General features: G+C 44.9%; 1 protein-coding gene across 1 annotated transcript in view; it reads right to left on the bottom strand.

The window, feature by feature from the left end:
* Nucleotides 1-395: 395 nt before the first annotated feature.
* The window catches only part of LOC124605942 (solute carrier family 22 member 7-like), a 185330-nt gene continuing 161166 nt past the window's right edge, over nucleotides 396-24559 (bottom strand). The window contains exon 9 of the mRNA XM_047137901.1: nucleotides 396-596. Within this exon, the coding sequence (XP_046993857.1) occupies nucleotides 396-596 (201 nt within the window). The remainder of the gene's footprint in view (nucleotides 597-24559) is intronic.

Here is a 24559-nt window from a genome sequence, read left to right as displayed (position 1 = left end):
AATGAATATCGTCAACATCTAACTGAACTGCAAATAAAGTCTTTAGATCGGGATCAATTTCAGGTTTCTTCCCTGAAAAGTTTCTATGACTGTTTTTACTTAGTCTCGAATTTCAGATTTGTTAATAATAATACCGACTGAAAAAGTACATGAGAGAGGTAAAATAAAATGAGTTTAGTAAGTCAGAGCCAAATTTCATTACAAAATATTATATTTTCAAGCATTTCACCTGCAAATCATTAAGGGTTACTGCGACCTTGGTGCGTACTTCGTGCAACAATTTACAATATGTACAATACTAGAGTTAAAGCTTTTTTCCCACTTCAGTAGACAAGTTGTTCTTCAGTTTGAAGTATGTAAGACAAAATGGGAGACTGGACCGTAACTGAGGGCGCCTATTGTCCCTGAACGTATAACGGCGGGGCGATGAGTCTCCAGCTCCAGTAGGGACGCCCTCTGCCAAACTCGGCGGCGTCCTGCAGAGACTCCGGCAGCCTCTGCAGCGCAGTTTCCGGCAGGAACGACACCGACAGCGCTCCCAGCAGGTGCATCGCTGACAAGATGGCGAACGGCAGCCTACGGTCCACCGAGCCTCCCTGTAACAGATGGTACACGACATGAGACATAGGACGGTGGAGCATGGAAAATACAGAAATAAATAACGAAGAACAACATTTGGAGATGAAAATGAGATTATACGACACGTGATGTGGTAGGACAAAAATTATCGTTTAGGTTGCTATTCACACCTGGCATTTTGAAACCACTTCACTGTACCATGTATCTGTCAACGCTACTGACACACCCAGAAAGAAATTTTCACCCTGCAGCGGTATGGGAGCTGTTGTAGAACTTCATGGCTGACTGGAACTCTGTGCCTGACCAAGACTCGAATTTGGCAGCCTCGTGTTTAGCGAGCGAGTGCTGTAACAACTGAGCCACCCGAGACGAGGTACTGGCGGAAGCTAACCTGAGAGTACGGACCGTGAGGCGTGTTCTGATAGCTGAGTTGGTAGAGCACTTGCTTTCAAAATACAGAGGTCCCACACTGGAGTCCCAACAAGGCACAAACTGTTAATCTACCAGGAAGTTTCTATATTGACACACATAAGTTACTGATTAAAGTCTTCTTACTGGCTATTTCTACGTAGTTCGAGCTAGTTTCAGCACAGTCATAACCGGATGGATATCAATGTTCACGTGATTGAAAAAAGGTAAAGGTGTTAGAAAGTGACAAGTGTGAGAAACACTAACGATTTCCAGTTTCACAGTAGACTAGCACCACCAAATTTCTCTGCACTCTCCACATAACAAACCAGCTTGTTACAATACGGTATTTCAATCCTGCGGAAGTAGCATTATCTGCATTTCCGCCAGATACATCAGTTATGAACAATGAAAGCTTGTGTGCACGTGTAAGCTTAACATACAAAAAAAGAGATGAGACAGTAGACGGAGATATTATTTTCGTGATTCAGACCAGACACCATACGATATATCCTTGATTGAGAGAGACAAGTTCCAGTGAAAAACGGATCAAAAATTGATAACACTGATGATTCCCCTCCCTTAGATAAGTGTACCTACCACCTGTTCGAGGAAGGTAGCTACATTCTCTTCTCAGTGATAGCAGTAAAATTCGAACTCCGTTTTTTTGTATGAAGGGAAAACACTTCTACAAGTCCTGTGCTGTACGATGATATTTAGGCTTGGAAATGATTACATCAGAAAGGCGATGAAAGCGCTCTGTTCAGTCACTGAAAAGCAAAGACAAGTATTAGAAAGCTTTAAACAGAAAAATACTTTTTCGTTAAGTATTTTTAAGGAGCATTCTAAAATACACTGCTATTCAGTAAAACTGCAACACCTTGGAGGACGCTTGCAACAAACATCAATCGGTCAAGAAGTGTGCTACATTCTTGGATGTGCAAATGATTAGCATTTCAGTGCAAAACAGTGTATATGAGTAGCGCTATCTATATTCTGTATATAGAGAAAGATTACCCAACAGATTTCTTATTAAGACACAGCATGTGAATGGTTATTGTTTTCTAAGAAGATCGTTTTTTGTGTTCGTGTAAAGAGGTTGTCCATCTGCACCTGTCTATGTGTGACATCAGCGGAACAACAATGTTTCTGCTCGCATTTGTCGGGGGCTTACAATTGTCACGCGAATATCTCATTTATGTGTTCAGCAGGACCATGCACTACGCAGTGCAGGATCTCAATAGCCCACGCGACTAGGGCCTGAGAGGACAGAAGTATTGTTCACTCAGAGGTGCAGCATCGTACAGCCACATCATATATCTTAAGTCAGGAACTTTGTTTGGAACTAGTCAGGTATCCACATGGACAGTGCAGTGACATCTGAAGTGCCACATATTCTCAGCACTGCGACCATTGTAGCAGCTTCCCTTGAAGCATCAGCACAGACGTGCCAGCAGAGATGCACTCAGTGATGACATTGGATGCAGAAGCGGTTTAATGTCGTTTTCTCAGACAAGTCCCAGTTCTGTGAATAGCTTGATGGACACATCCATGTGTTGAGGTTCCAAGGAAAATGAACATTGCTAGACTGATTTCACCAATGTCGTGAGAGGTGTTATTTTCTGGACTGTCATGGGGTGCACAACTTGATCACCCCTGGTTAACTTAGCGGGTACTACGGACAGCAGGGGCATAATTAGGTCGTATGTTAGGTTGGTGGGAGTGCCCTGTCATAGAGGTCTCCGTGGAATTATCTGTCAACAAGGTAACACAAGATTGCTTACTGACTGTCCTGTCCTGTCCTGAGCTAGCCTCAAACAGGAGGTGGCCGACAGCAACCCTGTCCAGCACATTCTCCAGAATGAACTGGAAATTATCTGGTGGTGGGTTGGCGAGAGCCTGGCATGCCACGACACCCAAAGCGCTACCTCTTGTTTCAGTTCATTATTTTCTGGGGCTTGTGAGCGATTACAAGTTTCCAGTAGCTTTGGAAATACACTCCTGGAAATTGAAATAAGAACACCGTGAATTCATTGTCCCAGGAAGGGGAAACTTTATTGACACATTCCTGGGGTCAGATACATCACATGATCACACTGACAGAACCACAGGCACATAGACACAGGCAACAGAGCATGCACAATGTCAGCACTAGTACAGTGTATATCCACCTTTCGCAGCAATGCAGGCTACTATTCTCCCATGGAGACGATCGTAGAGATGCTGGATGTAGTCCTGTGGAACGGCTTGCCATGCCATTTCCACCTGGCGCCTCAGTTGGACCAGCGTTCGTGCTGGACGTGCAGACCGCGTGAGACGACGCTTCATCCAGTCCCAAACATGCTCAATGGGGGACAGATCCGGAGATCTTGCTGGCCAGGGTAGTTGACTTACACCTTCTAGAGCACGTTGTGTTGCACGGGAAACATGCGGACGTGCATTGTCCTGTTGGAACAGCAAGTTCCCTTGCCGGTCTAGGAATGGTAGAACGATGGGTTCGATGACGGTTTGGATGTACCGTGCACTATTCAGTGTCCCCTCGACGATCACCAGTGGTGTACGGCCAGTGTAGGAGATCGCTCCCCACACCATGATGCCGGGTGTTGGCCCTGTGTGCCTCGGTCGTATGAAGTCCTGATTGTGGCGCTCACCTGCACGGCGCCAAACACGCATACGACCATCATTGGCACCAAGGCAGAAGCGACCCTCATCGCTGAAGACAACACGTCTCCATTCGTCCCTCCATTCACGCCTGTCGCGACACCACTGGAGGCGGGCTGCACGATGTTGGGGCGTGAGCGGAAGACGGCCTGACGGTGTGCGGGACCGTAGCCCAGCTTCATGGAGACGGTTGCGAATGGTCCTCGCAGATACCCCAGGAGCAACAGTGTCCCTAATTTGCTGGGAAGTGGCGGTGCGGTCCCCTACGGCACTGCGTAGGATCCTACGGTCTTGGCGTGCATCCATGCGTCGCTGCGGTCCGGTCCCAGGTCGACGGGCACGTGCACCTTCCGCCGACCACTGGCGACAACATCGATGTACTGTGGAGACCTTACGCCCCACGTGTTGAGCAATTCGGCGGTACGTCCACCCGGCCTCCCGCATGCCCACTATACGCCCTCGCTCAAAGTCCGTCAACTGCACATACGGTTCACGTCCACGCTGTCGCGGCATGCTACCAGTGTTAAAGACTGCGATGGAGGTCCGTATGCCACGGCAAACTGGCTGACACTGACGGCGGCGGTGCACAAATGCTGCGCAGCTAGCGCCATTCGACGGCCAACACCGCGGTTCCTGGTGTGTCCGCTGTGCCGTGCGTGTGATCATTGCTTGTACAGCCCTCTCGCAGTGTCCGGAGCAAGTATGGTGGGTCTGACACACCGGTGTCAATGTGTTCTTTTTTCCATTTCCAGGAGTGTATGTGTAAACTTGGCTGGAAGTGCCTAGGTGCCCTGATTCTCATATACTGGATGGATATAACCCAGGTAATTTGCACGCCATGTGTTACGCTACCTCAGCTACACAGCTTCTAACAGTAATACTCCTCTTACTGCGTCGAACTTTAACATAATGCTATGGCGTAAAGCCAAGCGCTGGCACGCCATTTGGAAACGAGAGAGCAGAGAGGGTTGTGAAGAAGACGTCAGCCAACTGCACGCTGACCGGCCCCTCTCCAGGACGACAACGCGACAGCAGTGGCCTCTATGCAAAGAGAACGTAAGCGCCACGCTGACAAGCCGTGGCCCACTTCTACAGCAGCATCAAGATTAGGCACTTCAACACCAGCGACTTAGGAATTGTACGGGGTGTTCAAAATGTCTCTCTGTCGTACCGTATGATTGTTAGCCGCGCGTACCGTATGATTGTTCGCCTGCCTGAGTTACTTCCCTTCTAATGAACTCTCCCAACATTCCACTGTTTCGCTTATCTCAGCCAGCGTCAGCAGTATCGTTGGTGTGTGTCGTTACGTGTTGACGTGAACGTTTAAGGTTCAAGTTTAGCTCGCGTTTCAGTGTCACTGCTTGCTGACGTTTATGGTGATAGCATAATTTCACAGGGACTTTGGCCTCCACGATCGCCTGACCTAACACGATCTGACTTTTTCTTCTGGGGTGCAGCGAAAGCAACTCTCTCTAAAAACCTTCCGAAATCGATCGATGAACTGAAAACTGCAATATCCACTTTCTTTGCTTCTGTTACAGAAGAAATGTTACAGCTTGAGTTTGGAAGCATCATTAGATGCATTGAATTGTGTGTTCAGCGACAGGGGGGGGGGGGGGGGCACTTTTAACATTTAGTGTGAAAATTTCTAAGTTAAAATGAATATTTAATAAATTAATAACTCGTATTTAACTGAGTTTCATTTCGGTATATTCACTGCGGCATACGTCACGCGCGGCTAACAATCATACGGCACTGCGAAGAGACTTTTTGAACACCCCGTATATACTGAACGACATCGTTTATTTTGTCTGTCGCCCTCTTTTTGCGACACATCTGGTCAACACCAAGAGAAGTATTGTAATCATTTCATTTTGTAATGTTATTAATTAATGCGATTTGCTTGAATTGTTGTCCAGTTTTTGACGAGTAAGCAGGATTTAACACATAATATTGTACCCCATAACTAGCAGATTATGACAGCATTTTCTTTTAAATTCGGTCAGTAACTATATGAAACATCTCAACTGGAGTAAGAGAGCCCGTTACGTTAGTATTAAGTGCACCTGGCACCTTAACATGTGGACAGCGTCTAGTCTTTCTGCGCCGGCCGGTGTGGCCGAGCGGTTCTAGGCGCTTCAGTCTGGAACCGCGCGACCGCTATGGTCGCAAGTTCGAATCCTGCCTCGGGCATGGATGTGTGTGATGTCCTTAGGCTAGTTAGGTTTAAGTAGTTCTAAGTTCTAGGGGACTGATGACCTTAGATGTTAAGTCCCATAGTGCTCAGAGCCAATAGTCTTTCTGCTGTTTCACGCTGCCACAGGAACACTCAGAGCAGAAAATACCTTCAGCTTTTATTTATTTTCCCTTGCACAGTCCGTTTAGTTTCGCACTTTACCAGTTGAGTGATTAAATTCGACTGTTGTGAATTTGTCTCCCCTATTGCCAGAACTCTTACAGAGTGTTGAAATGGTAGTCCCAACTTAACTTGTAGATGGGCAGTGCTGAAACAAGAGAAGATGATCAGTCACCTAGGGTGAACGTCTATTTTTACGTGGCTCAGATGAATGGTCAGAGGGACCAACTCTCTCCGCCGCACGCAGACTGGATGCTCTCAGGCAGAGGACCTGCAGGTTACTGCTTCACAGGGCTTCGTTAGGTAAGGACGCTTTCGATTAAGCTTTCCTCTGGTATCATGAACAGATATTTTGTTGTTTTAATTTAAGTTGACGTTTCAGATAGATTATTCACTTATATGCTTATTTGTTTTTTTGAGGATGTTAGGGAAATGTTTAAAGATCCTTTATTATTCCTAACTTTCTTGCGTAAAATCACGTGTTGATTGTAGCTTTGAGTTGTCTGCTTTATGGTTCAAATGGCTCTGAGCACTATGAGACTTAACATCTGAGGTCATCAGTCCCCTAGACTTAGAACTACTTAAACCTAACTAACCTAAGGACATCCTTACACCCATGCCCGAGGCAGGATTCGATCTGCGACCGTAGCAGCAGCACGGTTACGGACTGAAGCGCCTAGAACCGCTCGGCCAGAGCGGCCGGCTCAGCTTCATGTTATTAAGGAATCCATTAAACTTGTGCTCTCAGGAGTATAATGTTAAAGTATCATTGCAAGACCTCTCTTTTCTTCCCTTTTCTGTCTTTACTCTGCCTCTTGCATAAACTGAAAGATCGATTCTAATTGTGCACTTCCAGTAACGCCCCAGAACTAGACGCCTGTGACTCGACTGCCTGCGAAATCGGACTGTTACTTTCCCTGACTTTTCGGTTTTAAACAACATGCATTACCTGACACCTCGGCATCGTTTTCACTTTCATTTCCTGAGTGAACTGAACCCTCATCAGGGGAGTGTTCTGCATTTTACATTTGAGTCCTGTTTAGAGGGTGAGTTAAATGAACTTCATCCACCCTCGTACCTCGTTCTGCATCAGTGACTGGCTCGTGTTCCATTTTGGACGACAACGGTGTGCAACCTTTCTCACACACACACGAGCTTCGCTTCTCGTAAACATTCAAATCAATTGCTGCTTCCGCAAGCTTCCGACTCAAATGCATCACGCGCCACAACTGTAGTCACGTCTCTTTCAAATAATGCACAGATTTAAGCCTAAGCCCATGAAATAAAAACTATTCTAAAATGTCTTACACATCCCTATAAACAAATGTGCTCCACAAAAGCTTGCACAATGCTGTTAGCAGCGGCGCAACATTGGACAAGAAGTGACGCAGAAGTTACAGACAAGACACAATGAAATGCAAAATAGATGACACATACAGTACATACACTGAAACAAAATGGCTGAAACATACTACAAATAGGTGAGATACAACGCAAAACGTCAAAACCGTGTCTAAAAGTTCACAGTGCGCCATAGTCCCACTTTGAAGAAAAGAAAAATACGATCCTGTTCCACAAGGTTACTAACTAATTTTGTACGATTGCATTCTGAATTGCTGGTGTATCCATGTATCACCACAACAAAATAAAAACAGTGAATGGCTGCGGTAGTATGAATGAGAACAGTGGCGTTTTTGAGTTTTCAGCCGGCCTGTGTGGCCGAGCAGTTCTAGGCACTTCAGTCTGGAACCGCGAGACCGCTACGGTCGCAGGTTCGAATCCTGGCTCGGGCATGGATGTGTGTGATGTCCTTATGTTAGTTAGGTTTAAGTAGTTCTAAGTTCTAGTGGACTGATGACCTCAAATGTTAAGTCCCATAGTGCTCAGAGCCATTTGGACCGTTTTAAGTTTACGAAAATAATGACAAGTTTTTCTACATCCTTTTACAATTTACAAATAAACAAAATGACAAACATGAATCACGAAAGGAATGGTGCTTGATTGGCAAATCATTCATTTGGGTGGAAACTCTACAAGTTCTCCCATGAACGCAATGAGACTTCGTTTGCATGAATCCACTCTGAGGCCAAATTCTGTTCAAATGGAATCAACTACGACCTGGTACACTACAAACTATGGTTCACGGAGCATAGGGAGCTGTGAATATCACTTAAGAACTGTACGCCAGTGCAGCAATACTTTACCATTTCACCTTGATTCAGACGCCAGCAGAAAACGGCGCGCTCTGGGCGAAGGACGGTGTGCGGCGGCAGCTGTAAACTTCTGACGCGTCCACCAGAATTTGCAAACTAGGCGGACTGGAGTTCTCGTTATTTGAACGCGGAAAACTTCCCTATCAGAGTTCTGAAATCCCGGCAGATTTCAGTGTGAGATGCACTCGTTCGCTGCTCTGGCCAACCAATTTGACTCTCAGGCACGATGGCGCGTGCTGGAATTGTCAAACGTCAGATGAACGACAAGGTCGCCCTCGTGATACACGATATGTCTGAGATGATATGCAGTTTCACTGTCGGTTCAGTTGGAAACTGCCGCTGGCTCTTAATCGGCCACAAGTTGCAGAACACAAGTCTCACCCACTAGGAAAAGACCTGAAGTTCTCCACCAGGGGCGGACCAGAAGACGAAGACACCCAAGAATCATAAATACCTTCCACTAAGCCTCGTACAGGAGATGAATTAGCTGAAAAAACTCACCTCCACGTTGTACAAACAAATCGAACTGTCATCCACTCATTGGGTCTTGCTGCCCTTGTAGCCGGCCGGCCGTTGTGGCCGAGCGGTTCTAGGCGCTTCAGTCCGGAACCGCGCTGATGCTACGGTCGCATGTTCGAATCCTGCCTCGGGCATGGATGTGTGTGATGTCCTTAGGTTTAAGTAGTTCTAAGTCTAGGGGACTGATGACCTCAGATGTTAAGTTCCATAGTGCTTAGAGCCGTTTTTTTTCCTTGTAGCCAATACAGACACAGTACCGGGGTTCCCACACTGGGAGAGGAAGCCTCTGCTTTGCATATCCTGTTTCAAAAAAAAAAGATTTCAGAATAGCTAGGCGTCGTTCTCACAGATAGCATGGCCATGTTTCGGCAGGCAAGGTCTACCTAAATGGGACCGCAGTCCCTGATTTACGAAGTGATCTAATCTTTCAACGCCGACCATTTCCACCTTCTAAAAGAAGTTTGTTAAGCTCTCTAGACAGTCGTGCCTGTGTAACATATGTTTATATTATTTTTGTAGTTCTCTAAAAGAACCTGGCGACTTCGTGGTGTCAGCAGAGTTACAGTCGTGCCTCCACGAAACATGTGCACCTGACGCTCTGGTCGTATTGTCCCAGTTTCTAACATGAGAGTGCTTATAGTTTTACAACCGTCCCACCGTTTTTACAAAACCCCAGATTACAGCAGGCTCCCTTAAATGGATTCCTCCACCCGCTTTCCACTATCTGGCTGCCTTCGCGACGGAATGTTACTTGGCCCAGGTAAAACGTTTTGCGAGCTGGCGCTCTCCTCCTCTTACCCTGTGGGAAGAGTGGAGTGACAGGACCCGAGGTCCCTCTGCAGGCACAATTCATAGGGACACTTTTACTTCATCCTAGAAACAAGAACACCTGGCATGTTAACCTCACTCACATTGTTACGTTCTGTTCCAATTTTGTTTTGATGTTTTATGATGTTGTGATGTTTTATGATGATTCTTGTATGCACATAATATTGCTGACGTGTGAAGGTCCCTTTGCGACCCCTAGGACGTCTATAGAGTCTCTACACCCACCCATAGGTTCAGAACCCTGCCATCTTCCGTGAGGGCCATTCTTAATCAAGTGATGTTTACTTCATTTTGCAAACTAAAATTGTTTAAATTTAAATAATAATTGTATTGAGCGAATTCACATACGTTCTCCACTCCCACGGAAGGGGGAAGAGCGTAAAGGACGAGCCAGACAGCAGGGGATTTTACTTTATTGTATGGGCTTCCAAGCGATAACTTCATTTTTCCGTTACGGCCAAGCCATGGCCGGCAGTGTTAGCTGCCTGTAAATTCTTTCGTCCCATGGTCTAGCAACAGGAAGTCAGCACTGAGGAAGGGCACCATGATCACGCGCCTCCCTCGTGTGCTTGCGAGGTAACGCCGCCCCAGGCGTCGCTTAGCAGGTAGCACTCTGGAAAGTTCCACTGCCGCCCCCGCGGGTTTCTTGGTCCCTACCAATCAGGGCGGAGGAAGCCGCGTGGTGCGTCGAATATACCCGGCCGCCCGTCGCCGGGCCTGCGCTCCCTTGTCTTCTCGCTCTCTTGGACGCACGCCCTGCAGCAGTGAACATCTCCCGCTTCTCCCGGTGCTGCGACGCCGGGGACCTAGTTTCTCGCAGACAGCATGCCGGTCGGACTGGACCGATTGGCAGACGCCAACTTTGGTTAGCTTCGCGAACTGTGTGTCGCTAACTATACGCTCTGGCTCACCCTCACCTCCCTAGGCACATGTGACCCCTTTTTGACATGCTTTCGCCAATAAATGGCCTTTGTCTAAATTTTGTCCTATTCATTTCATACTGCCCACCGCCCACCCATACGCCCATCCTGTACACTTGCACAGACACGTTGCTGGACGCAACATTCATGCCCCAAAATCAATCTTTCTCCATGTTCTCCATCGTCTCAACTATGACCTCTGTGGTACAAGTTCTCTACAGGCTACACATGCAGTTGTAAGAACAATTTCCTCAAAATCTCCCCATGTAAACAGTTCATAAGCCACACGTACCAAATGTAGTATTGGGAAACATAGAGATGGTATGACTATTAATCTCACTGACAGTGTTGTTTAAGTGAGAGAGTGGCTTGCCACATCTCGTGTGTATTTGTAATGTGTTGCTGTCTACTGTTATTCACGAGTAGTGTCCTAACTAATGTGGTTTCACAGAGTTTGATGCAGTTGTCTTTGTGACAGCGTGATTAAAGACTGGTCTTCAGTGGATCATGTGGCCACGATTTAACGGTTATTGATCTGTGACCCAGCTTAAATTACAGAACTTGGAAGTCCTGATTATAATAAATACTAGCATTATTATGGAATTTTTATTTGTTTCATGTATTTTGAATCAACTGGACTTAGCGTAAATTTTTGCCTCCAGCCAATCATGTGATCTTCACTTAAACATTCTTGATCAATGTGATAGCTCAAATGACAGAACTCAAACTTCTAATTATAATGAAATCTCACATGTATGTGAAGTTTCCGTTGGTTTCAGAGATTTTGAATTCAGCAGATTTGCGTAATATCTGGCATTCAGCGAATCACGTGGCATTTGCCTGAAGATTCTTCATCTGTGGCATAGCTCAATTCATAGAACTAAAATCCGCGAATTTAAAGAATAATTTTGTGCAGTTCGAATTTCTGTTTAATTCAGGGTCCTTAATCTACTGGCGGTATGACGAATTTCGGCCCAAAACTGGCTTAGCCGGCCGGTGTGGCCGAGCGGTTGTAGGCGCTACAGTGTGGAACCGCGCGACCGCTACGGTGCAGGTTCGAATCCTGCCTCGGGCATGTATGTGTGTGATGTCCTTAGGTTAGTTAGGTTTAAGTAGTTCTAAATTCTAGGGAACTGATGACCTCAGAAGTTAAGTCCCATAGTGCTCAGAGCCATTTGAACCAAAACTGGCTTATGTTGGTTGAACCTGCTCGCTGATTCGTTGTAATACAAATAATGCCCGACAATGATTATTTCGAATACAACAGCTACATATATATTTTGGAAATTTCTTTTAGATACCGACTTCTACATATTTCTAAATAGTCGCAGACATTCTTCATCTCACCAGTTACATGCTCCCCTCCCCCAACTCTTACACTCACACTCCGAGTCCCAGTAAGCTGGTACGTGGCAGAAGTGATGTTGTTGGGATCACGCATGATTCAGTACATGAGTAAGTGACGATTTTCCATTGCCATTTCCTTTATGCCGTTGCCCTCCTAAAACATCGTGTTATGTTTGACAATAATGAAATTTCGGGAATACATTTATCTATGTAGCATTTTTGAGTGATTAACACTGCAGGATCACAGGTTAACGTACGCGCGAGGCAGCTCATTCAAACGTGAAATGCTGATGCATTAATGACCGGTGTAACCGCCAGAATGTTGCATGCAAAAGACATGCATTATGTTGTTCACGTGCCAGATTTCAGTCTGTGGGCTAGAGTTCCATGCCTGTTGCACTTGTTTGCTCAGTACAGGGATGGTTAACGCTGTTACTGGATGACGCTACAGTAGTCGTCTGGTGATGTCCAAATGTGCTCCACTGGAGATAGATCTGGTGATCGAGCAGGCCATGCCACTCGTCGACACCCTGTAGAGCATGTTCGGTTATAACAGTGGTATGTGAGAGAGCGTTATGCCGTTGGAAAACATCTGCTGGAATGCTGTTCATGAATTGCAGCACTACAGGACGGATCACCAGATTGACATGAAGATTTGCAGTCAGGGTGCACGGGGCTCACACGTGAGTTCTTCTGCTGTCACACGAGATCGCACCACAGAGCACAACTCCAGGTGTAGATGCAGACACACTGTATGCAGGTTCTCAACTGACCTCCTATTCAACACACAGCGAGGCAGAAACAGAAGATTCATCAGAAAACACAACAAAACTCCGCCCTGTCCTTGAACGGGCTCTCGCTTGACACCACACGGTGGTTTGGGGTCAGTGAAATGCGCGCTACAGGGCATCCGTCTCGGAACTGCCATTGAAGGAAGCGATTTGTAAGAGTTTGTTGTGTCATTGAGGTGCCAACTGCTGCTCAAAATGCTGATGTAGATGCAGTTACGGTGCACCCGAGCAATAAGCCGAATACGCTGGTCTTCCTTCTCGGTGGTGCCAAGTGTCCGTTTGCACTCTGGCGGTACTGAAATCATGTACAGTGGCTGCATTCCTGTCAAGTCTTTCTGCGTATTCTCGAAGGAATATACAGCTTCTCGTAGCCCTGTTACGCCACCTCGCTGAAACTCAGTGAGGTTCTGATAACGGCGTCTTCCTCGCTTTAAAGGCAGTTTGGACTCATATTAACCCGCCACGTCCAGTGTCACAGGTAACTAACGGTCGTGACCGTTACAGCGTGAATTTAACGGAAACCTGATTTGCATCGTCATAGCAGTGCTAATAGCGCCACTATTCTGTAACTAGTGCGAAATATGAATTGACATCATCTACAGATGCAGAAACAAGACCCAGATTTCATCTGTGTCTCATAACTCCTTCTTGATGTTGCGATTTTTTTCTGTCAGTGTATTTCATAAACTACGGTTCATTAATGGTTGTTAGTTCTTTCGTTGTGTGAATATATGGTGGTATTCCTGTCATGTTTTGCGGTTGAAGCAGCTCATTTAGTGCTTAGATATATATGCTGGTTATTTATCGCATTATAGTAATCTATAATCTGTCCCCCAAATGGATGTTATTTGAGACCTAAGTAAAAATATTAAACTGAAATTTAGATATATCCTGAGTTATGGAAACGATGGTTTCGTAAAGAGAAATTTGACAAACAAACATTGTATTGCATTGCTCATGACGTCACCTTGTACACTCCGACATACCTAACACACATACAGAACGCATTAATGCTAGTTATCCGAAGCATATAAAACGCAGAAAATATCTTCTTACTTCTTGGACCAATTCTTCTGTCTGAAGGTAGCTTACCCGATGGGCAATCAAAGCTGGGAGTATGATGTGAACGAACGAAATTCGATCGACCCCATGTGGTGCTAACTCACGACATAAGACCACGACAATTACAAGTTTTCACTCAATCACCTTTCATGTGGCGACGGCGCCAGGATAGTTCTTACTTTGAAAGCTTCCGGTTAACGGTTGAGTGGTAGGGTTTGCAGCAACAATTTACCCTTCAGTTTCAGAAAAAATTTTTAATTTTTAATGCACTCGAACCCACGACACCACACCCACCGTGCGAGACACTTACCATTATTTTTTTTATTTTTTATATATTTTTTATTGTTTTTTTTTATATTTTACTGAATGTGAGCGCGGCAGGCAGGTGGCGGCAAGGAGGGCAGGGGTCAACTAGTCCGAGGCCTGGCCACGGTGCCGCCCCCATACCCGTCACCACTCACACTGATTTTAAAGGAACATTGATTTTTTTTTATTTTATTTATTTATTTGTTTTGGAAAAGCATCATTAGGGGATTGGAGCCAGTTCATTGGGTTGATACATAAACGGGTGAGGTCGACCAGTTATCCAATACCTGTTCTATCGAATGCAATATGGAGCATATTACCGTACTTGCGACGGTGATCCGCGTACTGTCTGATTTTTATATATTCCGTTTCCATGCGTAACAGAAATTCGCTGTAATCGTCGCCCGTCAGCCGATTGAAGACATGACTTGTATAGTGGCCCAACAGCCACATGACGGCATTATTTTTAGTTGGCGGGAAATATTTGACGTCCGGTCTGTGCAGTAAGTTCGTGTCTATGTTATTTTCAGAAGTCCTAGTTATAAGGGCGACTTTTTGACGAACCCATTGCCAATTGCGCATGCGGTGACTGCAAGTATATCTGTGGGGAACAGTATCCACTTGGTGATAATCTGGACAATGGGCTGTGTCGCTTAGCCCAATCGCATGCAGACGCTCATTTGTGCTGTTAATGTTGTTGACCGTTTTGTACCGCGTCGACCTGACGAAGGACGGAAGTACATTGCTGCTGATGTTCGCCCACAGTACATCCCAACTGACACCAGTATGCTTTTGTTCGATTTTGCTCCTGCCCTCATATTGTTTCCTATGCTCCAGAATGTCCTTGGCAGTTAAGGGTCGATGTTGGAGAAGGACCTCGCTCAAGTAGCTCTTTTACAGGTAATATGTGCGGATGTGGGAGAGCTGGTAGTCGATCGTCTGCACATTGATCGGCGGTTCTACGCTTTTCGGCGCGACTGCCTCAAACAACTTTGCCTTAAAGGCGTCAGAGTAGCTTTGGTTTAAGAATCCCATCCGTTTAATGTACAAAGCCATTGCTTTGGCGTTCAGATCGGTCAGACCCATACCGCCATGCAGAGGGTCGAGGGTCACAGTCTTCACGTCAACTCGAAATATTTCCCCCCGCCACAGAAAATTGGTCAACTTGCTCATTATCTGTTTGGCTATGACAGTGGGGATTGGAAAGACCTGTGCCACATAATATGCTCGCGACAGGATACACGTATTTATAAACTGAACCCTCTGAATTTGGTCCATGCTGCGAAAGACGTTATCTATTAAAGCACCCTTGACTTTGAGAGAGACATCCCGCCAATTCGCCGTTATCATCCATTGTGGGGGGGGGGGGGGCGTCAGTATCGTCCCAAGAGATTTGTGTTCCGTAACATGGTTAGCTCATTCTAGGCCGACATCGTCAAGTCCTCTTATACGTAGAAATTTGCTTTTAGTTTCATTCATTTTTGCGCTAAGAAGCGGAACAATAGCTTCTGAGGTCTACCTCTAGTTGAATCACATCTTCCCTGTTCCTCACGACGATGCCGACATCATCAGCATATGCGCCAACTGCAGTTTTCATCCTGGCGATCGTTATGCCTGTCATGTGCTCTTGTACTAGCCGCAGCAATGGTTCTAGTGAGTGACCAAGAGCAACATGGAAAGGGGGCTTCCTTGGGGGACACCCCTTGCGATGGTAATTGGTCTTGTGAGGTGGCAGTTGACGGAGATCGTGGCGGCCAGACCAGTGATCATTTTGCGCACGACAGCGATGGAGTCATGCCGGAAGCCCATCCTCCGCATCGTTTCGAAGAGGTGTTTATGGCTGACACGATCAAATGCTTTATAAAAATCTACAAAAAGGAGGCCGCAATTAATGGTGCTGGCAGACGACAGAGCGACGATATCTCTATATTGTGCTGTAGTCTGAAATATTGATCGCCTATAAGCACACGTTTGCTGTTGCCCAATTATGGTTGCGGTCAACGCCATCATTCGTTTGTTTAAAGCTCTCGCAATAATCTTATAAACTGAATTAAGAAGAGAAATCGGCCGGAAGTTGTTAATCTCTTTACATCCTTTATTTTTAGGAATCAACACGATTTTACATTCTTTAAGTTCTGGTGGTACAAACTTTCCCCCAGGACGTCGTTAACGGCTTGTGTCAAGTTATCACCTATGATACTCCAATATCGTTGATAGAATTCGACCGGAAGGCCATCAGGGCCCGGCGATTTCCTTTTAGGGGAGCCGCGAATTATTTCAAAGACGGCATCTGAACTATAAGCCGAAAATAGGCTGGCGTTATCGTCGGCCGTAAATGTGGAGGTTGTAAACGCAAATAACTCATCCGAATCGTCCTCTTGCGTTGCTTCTGCCTCATACAGGGTACTGTAATACCTGTGAATTTCTCTGATTATCTCGTTTTGCACAGTGAGGACAGTACCGTTATCTAATCTAAGTTCGTCCATGAATATCCGTCGTCGGTTCTTGCGGTGTTTAATCAGATGATATAACGCAGCCGTTTCCGCCTCGCTGACAGATCTGGCTTTTGACTTAATTTTAAGACCCCCCAGTTGTTTTCTATTTAAGCTTAATAACGTAGCTTTAATTTTCTTGATGTCGGACAATCGCTTGTCTGAGCCATCTGCCTGATCATACAAGTCCCGTAAAACCATGTAGTAAAATTCCATTGTACGGTGAAATGACCGAGATCTCTCTATACTATAAGATATAATTACTTTCCGTAATTTGGGCTTCACCTTGCGGGTCCACCACTCCAAAACACTCGGAAAGTTGTGTACAGAGCGCAAGCAAAATTCCCAAGCTTTTTTTAATTCGGCCTCGAGCTCGTCGTCTGTTAAAAGGCCGACATTCATACTCCACTGATTCCTAAACCAGTGAGTTGGTTGCCGGTCTAAGTTTATGCAGGCACTCACACTACAGTGATCAGAAAAGCTGACTGGAGTGATTTCCACTTGTAGCAAATTCCTCACTATGTGACTCGACATATAGATTCTATCAACCCTGCTGCTGGAATTATGTGAAACGTATGTGTATATCACAAGCGTGGGATACTTAACTTCCCACGCGTCCCTCAATTTCATTTGGGAGACAAGAAAGTTTAATTCAGGGGAATAATTAAAATTGGGGGATTGATCTTTACGGTGCAATACACAATTAAAATCGCCTGCAATGATCAAGTTTGGAGAGTCTCTCAGCAGTATGTAAATGATATCCTCCTTAAAAAACTTCGATCTGTCAGCGCGCCGTGCACTTCCTGATGGTGCATACAGATTGATTACACTGACGCCCATGATATTCACGCCTATCCCCCGTCCAGAGTCAAACTTTTCGACATCAGTTAGAGGTATTCCTTCCCTGACTAAAATCGCTGGGCCAGCACTCAATTCGGGAGCGAAATTGATTATTGCAACATAGCCGGGAATGTTAATTTGCCATGTAGCGACCTCTTGTAAAAGGGCAATATCCGTATCAGAATCAAACAAAAATTGTCTTAATAAAGCAAGCTTTAACTCTGACGTAATCCTGTTGATATTAAGGGAAGTGATAATGCAGGCCTGTAGCATATAGATATTGAGATGTAAAAGTACAACAAAACGTTGGCATGGGTCTCAAGAGTGCCGGCTGCAGGATTAAAAAAGGTATAATGTGAGCAGCCATTGAAAGGATGAAATAAAAACCATAACAAGTGATACACTGCGAATCGTAGGCCGGTTGAAGCAATAACGACACAGTGAATGCTGCGAACCATAACCGGATAAGAGGGCAGAAAGAAACACGAAGAAGCTTTGCAACCTTAGGCGACAGCACGGAACAAACCTTGTACCAACGGAATTACTACTGTGGGGGATAGGCTTCGCCGAGTTCTTTGCTGTTGTCATCGCCGAACCCTTCCTTCACAATTTCATAACTAATATTTCGGGGTGCTACATCCGCTTGCGACGAAGTGGAATTGCCCATGTTGCGAGGAACGGAGAGATTTGGCTGTGGATTGAGCCTTCCTTCGTCGTGGGGCCTTTTGAAGTCCCGGAGTTTTTGTGGATTCTTTGAGACGCGGTGGTGCCGTTGTCGCAGCACTGCCGCCGGCAGCTGGCAGGTTGGTAACTACTTTCGCTTGTGTACTTCCGCCCGGAACTTCTTGTCGGGCGTCAGCTGTAGCGCGTTGTCGACACAACACTTCCTCACTGTGTGCGCGTTGTAGCGGCAGTTGTCCTTCGGGCGCGGCACGCTAAATTGGAGGTTCCTGTTCATGACCTGGCGTCTCAGAATTCGGCATCCCCTTAAGTCCATCCGCACTGGTTTCAAAGTCGACCCGCATAACATCATCGGGTACTAAATCCTCCGTGATTGATGGTTTGGGTTTCCGGGTTGCAGGATTGAGATACTACCTCATCTGAATGCTCATCACTATGTCCCAGCGGCCTTTTCTTTTGCTGAGATTCACTTTCAAGACAAACTGGTGCAGCAGTTTGCCGTCCTACGAGCGGTGGAAACTCATCAGCGGTTATGGAGGGGTCTCGGAGGTAGTTGCCTGGGGAGCATCAACATCAGGGCGTGCAGAAGAACCAGAAGTATCTACTGCCATAACCTCATTAAGTGTTAATCTACGCCGCGGCTGGAGACTATTTGTCAAGGCAAAAACTCGGCGGGGACAGTCCTGGCGAAGATGGCCTAATTCATTGCAGACATGGCAGATGGGGGCTTGACCAGAATATATAATGTGAGCCTTATAGCCATCGACCGTGATGTGAGAAGGAATGTTCATTTTTACTTCCATGTCCACAGATCTACTCCCATTGAAACACTGTAATTTGTAGTGAGACGACCACTTTTAGTTGACAATTTCTTTAACCTCACCAAACATAGAAAGTGCATCTTTAATTTTAGCATTGTCAATCTCTATGGGCAAGTTAAGTACTCGAACTGTCTAAATCGAGGTATCGGCACGTGTTACATTAACCATACTAGTGGTACAGTCGCGATGAACAAAAGGGACTTGTTTGCCGATTTTTTCAAAAAGTCGATCAACTGCTACTGGACTGAGAAACTTGACAAACACGCAATAACGATCAGAATCTAGCTGGGTGCTGTGCACAGAATCGGAAGTCATACCTATTACCTCGGTTAGCCAGTCATGAATCTCGAGGGCGGTCGGTTGAACTCGGGTATCCTTGTCAAAGCCAAAAACCAGGGTGTTTTTCCGGATGGTGGTAGACATGACGCTGCAGCTGTAGGGAATCCGGTCAAGCCCGAATCCCGTACAAAATCGGCAAGTTGCTGACGAAAAGGACGACCACAAAGAAGTACAGTACACGTGAATCACTTGCAACGCAGAAACACACAACGGCACACAGTAAACACTGGCAAGGACACCGACGATGCGGAGCAACCAGCTACCACGTCCGACCGCGGCGACAGCGAAAGCCGGAATGACGAAATCGTACATTACTGTTTGTTCGGTATAGCCTAACAGATTTACTTCGATGTTTGAGAAATGTACTGGTAGATGTTGTTTTTGTACTTTTGGGGTTTTTGTTTGCTTTCGTTTCGGTGCCTAGAGGGTACACATATAATATGTAGTGGAAATGAGCATTTGGGGTCATTGGCCGGGAGGACCCTTACAGTGCAGGTCTGGCCGCCTTGGTGCAGGTCTTGTTACAATCGACGCCACATTGGGCGAACTGCGCTCCGGATGGGGATGAAATGATGATGAAGAAAACACAACACCCAGTCCCTGAGCGGATCGCATTCGGGAGGACGACGGTTCAATCCCGTCTCCTGCCATCCTGATTTAGGTTTTCCGTGATTTCCCTAAATCGTTCCAGGCAAATGCCGGGATGGTTTCTTTGAAAGGGCACGGCCGATTTCCTTCCCAATCCTTCCCTAACCCGAGCTTGCGCTCCGTCTCTAACGACCTCGTTGTCGACGGGACGTTAAACACTAACCGCCACCACCACCACCCTGAGCGGAGAAAACCCCCAACCTCGCCAGGAATCGAACTCGGCCCGTAGGACGGCAATCCGTCACGCTGAGCACTCAGCTATGGGGGCGGACATAATATGTGATAATGTGCGTGCATGTGAAATAGATAGAAGGTTTTTGCATTTTCTTAATGTAGTAAAAACTAGAAGTGTTTTCTCTTAAAGTGAAATCTGTGCAGTTAATCGCGCAGTACAGCCTTCGCAAAGATGGTAGGAACGACTGTGACACCTTGTGATGACTGTGGAATAGCTGTATCTGTGTACCGATAGTGACTCAGAATATAGGCAGCCCTTTGCTGCAAGTGACAGCTAATAAGTGCACTCACTCCTGAGGTTCAAGCAAAACCAAGTACAAATAAATCAGCGCAGCCGTGAGGCTCTGCTGCACCTGCAGTGAACGAGTGAAGGTAACATCTCAAGTTAACACCTTGCTTGTAACCCTGCAGTAAGACCATGAAGGAATTAAGGAGTCAGGTAAGTTATGCCAGGTTTATCACTCGTAGCATCGTAGACCTCGGATGTCTACTTAAAGACTTCCAAAATATCATAAATGAGCTACATCACAGATCCATAGGATTAGCTCCCATATTAGTTTTGAAATATATGTTATATGCCAACAGAAGTTGGGGATTGGTCAGTTTTCTACCTGGTGAAAAGGGAAGGCAAAAGGTCGTTCTTCAACTTGCGACTGAAACTGTTCTCAAAGAGTCAGAGAAGGGAAGATTACGAAATAAAGGTCAGGTATCGAAAAGGAACTAAGAGTCAGACAAAAGGTTTCGTTGAGAATACACTGACTGTCATAGACACAGAAATTTGTATCTCATAAGTTTTCCATGAAAGAAGGTTGTATACGTGGAAGAGGCCTGGAGACACTAGAAGGTTTCAGATAGATTATGTACTAGTAATACCGAGTTTTAGGAACTTGGTTTTAAATTGTAAGACATTTCCTGGGGCAGATGTTGACTCTGACCACAATTTATTGAATAAACTGTAGATTAAAACTGAAGAAACTGCCAAAAGGTAGGAATTGAAGGAGATGGGACCTGGATAAGGTGAAAGAACCTGATGTTGTAGAGGGACCATTAGGGAACGGTTGACAAGAATGGGGGAAAGAAACGCAGTAGAAGACGAATGGGTAGCTTTGAGAGATGTAGTGAAGGAAGCAGAGAATCAAGTAGGTAAAAAGAGGGCTAGTAGAAATTCTTGGGCAACAGAAGAGATAATTAACTTAATTGATCAAGAAGAAAATATAAAAATGCGGTAATGAAGCAGGCGAAAAGGAATACAAATGTCTCAAAAATGAGATCGACAGGAACTGCAAAATGGAAAAGTATGGATGGGTAGAGGACAAATGTAAGGATTTAGAAGCATATATCACTAGGGGTAAGATAAATACTGCCTACAGAAAAATTAAAGAGATCTTTGGAGAAAAGAGAACCGCATATGTGAATATCAAGAGCTCAGATGGTACACCAGTCCTAAGCAAAGAAGGGAAAGCAGAAAGGTGGAAGGAGTATATAGAGGGTCTATACGGGGTCAATGTACTTGAGGGCAGTATTATGGAAATGGAAGACGACGTATATGAAGATGAAATGGCAGATATGATACTGCGAGAAGAATCTGACAGAATTCTGGAACACCTGAGTCGAAACAAGGCCCCGGGAGTAGACAACATTCCATTAGAACTACCGAGAGCCTTGGGAGAGCCAGGCCTGACAAATCTCTACCATCTGGTGAGCAAGATGTATGAGAAAGGTGAAATATCGTCAGACTTCAACAAAAATACAATAAATGTAAACCCAAAGAAAGCTGGTGTCAACAGGTGGGAAAATTACCGAACTATCACTTTAATAAGTCATGGTTGCAAAATACTAACACGAATTCTTTACAAAAGAATGGAAAAACTGGTAGAAGCCGACCTCGGGGAAGATCAGTTTCGATTCTGTAGAAATGTTGAAACACGCGAGGCAATAATAACCCTAACACTTATCTTAAAAGATAGGTTAAGGAAAGGGAAACCTCTATTTCTGACATTTGCAGAGTTAGAATAAGCTTTTTACAATGTTAAATGGAATACTCTCTTTCAAATTCTAAAGGTGACGGGGGTAAAATACAGGGAGCGAAAGGCTATTTACAATTTGTGTAGAAACCAGACGACAGTTGAGGGGCATGACAGAGAAGAAGTGATTGAGGAGGAAGTGAGACGGGATTGTATCCTATCCTTGATGTTGTTCAATCTTTATATTGAGCAATCAGTAAAGGAAATAAAAGAAACAATTAGAGTATGAATTAAAATCCATGCAGGAGAAATGAGAACTTTGAGGTTTTCTGACGACAGAGAAAGCAAAGGAGCAACTGAACAGAGTGGACAGTGTCTTGAAAGGATGATATAGGATGAGAATCAACAAAAGCAAAACTAAGATAATGGAATATAGTTGAATTAAATCCGAAACTGCTGAGGGAATTAGATTATTAAAAGAGATACTTAAAGCAGTAAATGAGTTTTGCTATTTGCAGAGCAACATAGCTCATGATGGTTGAAGTAGAGAGGATATAAAACGTAGAATGTCTGTGGCAATGAAAGCATCTCTGAAGAACAGAAATTTGTTATCATTGAGTATAGATTTAAGTGACAGGAAGTCTTTTGTGAAAGTATTTCTATGGAGGGTCGCTCCGTATGGAAGTGAAACATGGACGATAAACAGTGTAGACAAGAAGATAATAGAAGCTTTCGAAATGTGGTGCTGCAGCAGAATGCTGAACATTAGATAGGTAGATCACGTAACTAATGAAGAGGTACTGAACAGAATTGGGGATAAGAGAAATTTGTGGCACAGCTTAACTGGAAGAAGGGATCGGCTGGTAGGACACGTTCTGAGGCATCAAGCGATCACCAATTTAGAACTGGAGGGAAGCGTGGAACATGAAAATCGTAGAGGGAGACCAAGAGATGAATACACTACGCAGATTCAGAAATATGTAGGTTGAAGTAGTTATTCGGAGATGAAGAGGCTTGCACAGGATAGAGTAGCATGGAGAGATGCATCAAACTAGTCTCTGGACTGAAGTCCACAGCAGAAGCTTTTCAGAATCTGTATGCAGGATAATGCCTCAGACTGCTGTGGAGTTAGAAACTCTACAATTCAAACATTCCAAGGAAGTGCACCATGTGTCAAATGTAAAGGTTTCTATGGAGTAAATGGATGTTGATCATAGGATATAAAGTGTCTTCATCATAAATCTGTATCATGTGTATGTTTGCTTGTGTGATTAACTATCCTTATGTCAAGGGAATAGCCTATCAGATTCTTCCTAGCAGTATACCTGTATGTGTGTCATCAATGGCTACATATTTCCTGGTTATATTGTAAGTGGGACTGGTTCTCACAGTTTTAAAATAATATGGAGTACAACCCGGAAGTGATCTGTTACAAAGACAACAAGTACGGTCGAATTTAAGTATTGTGTTATGGAAGACTGCTAGATGATATGAACGCCTTTTCAAGCAGCATTGTGTCTTTCAGAAAATCTCAAATTTCTTATTCACTCAAAGTTTCGACATCCATGAATCAGAGGAAACAAGGAATATTACATGTCAACTTATAGAAATATATGGCTGTAATGAGAAGAATGTTGGCTGAAAGAAAGCGCCTTGTTCATGTTAATGTGGGAAGCGAGACTGTACGGAAGTTTTATTTGTCAGCCACTGAGGAAAGCATCACTACTTTTATGCTATGCGTACACTGAGGGAGACGCGACCTGAAAGAAGGATTACAGTGCAACTAATCTGTACATGGTGAAATGTCAAAATAAGATTTTGTTGTTGCTGCAGATTAATAGTGTACTGTTATTTTTTACGCTTTTCTGTGATGGAACGCTCAATCCAGGATGACAACCGAGATATATTATTGAGGAGTGTAATGTAGATAATGACAATTCTGACTGTGAGAAAGAATTTTCGAAAAAATGGCGTCCAAATGAGAATAACACTCGTACTGATGAGAGACCCACTAAAGAAAAAGTTCATGATATAGATCGACTACAGCCCGCGCATGAGTTAATCATTGCCATCTGTGAAATTAGGCAGATAAGGAGAAGAGGCAGGGACGACTGTTAAAAGTGGATTAAATAATATGTATATGAGAGTTTTACCATGTCCTTGTATGAATGTGCTGTGCCCGTATGTTACTGTTTACTTTATAGGTGTTTCTCCAGATATAGGTTTTCTGTGACGAAAAGTGGGATTCTTGCTCTTTGGCCAACGAAGATTGAAAAAAGGTGTTGAAGAAGTGTGGACAGTCACTAGTCCCTACAAAAAAGCAATAGTAACTGAGAAGGGGAAATTTGAATATAGCAGATGGTCCACAACAGCCGGTGTATGTGATGAAGTAGACTGATATAGACTGAACAGCTGCAAGTTGTCCTGTCACGGTAGTTTTCCTGTGGATCTGTGGTCTGTGTGAATGCTGACAGTAGCGAGAAGGGGGATGCACATATCTGCAATAGTGATGTAGTTTGAAGAAAATATACTTGGAGTAGTTATGTAGTT

The sequence above is a fragment of the Schistocerca americana genome, chromosome 3 (genome assembly GCF_021461395.2).
Source record: "Schistocerca americana isolate TAMUIC-IGC-003095 chromosome 3, iqSchAmer2.1, whole genome shotgun sequence".
NCBI lineage: Eukaryota > Metazoa > Arthropoda > Insecta > Orthoptera > Acrididae > Schistocerca > Schistocerca americana.
The sequence above is the reverse complement of the archived record's forward strand: the minus strand, read 5'-3'. Positions and strand labels throughout refer to the sequence as shown.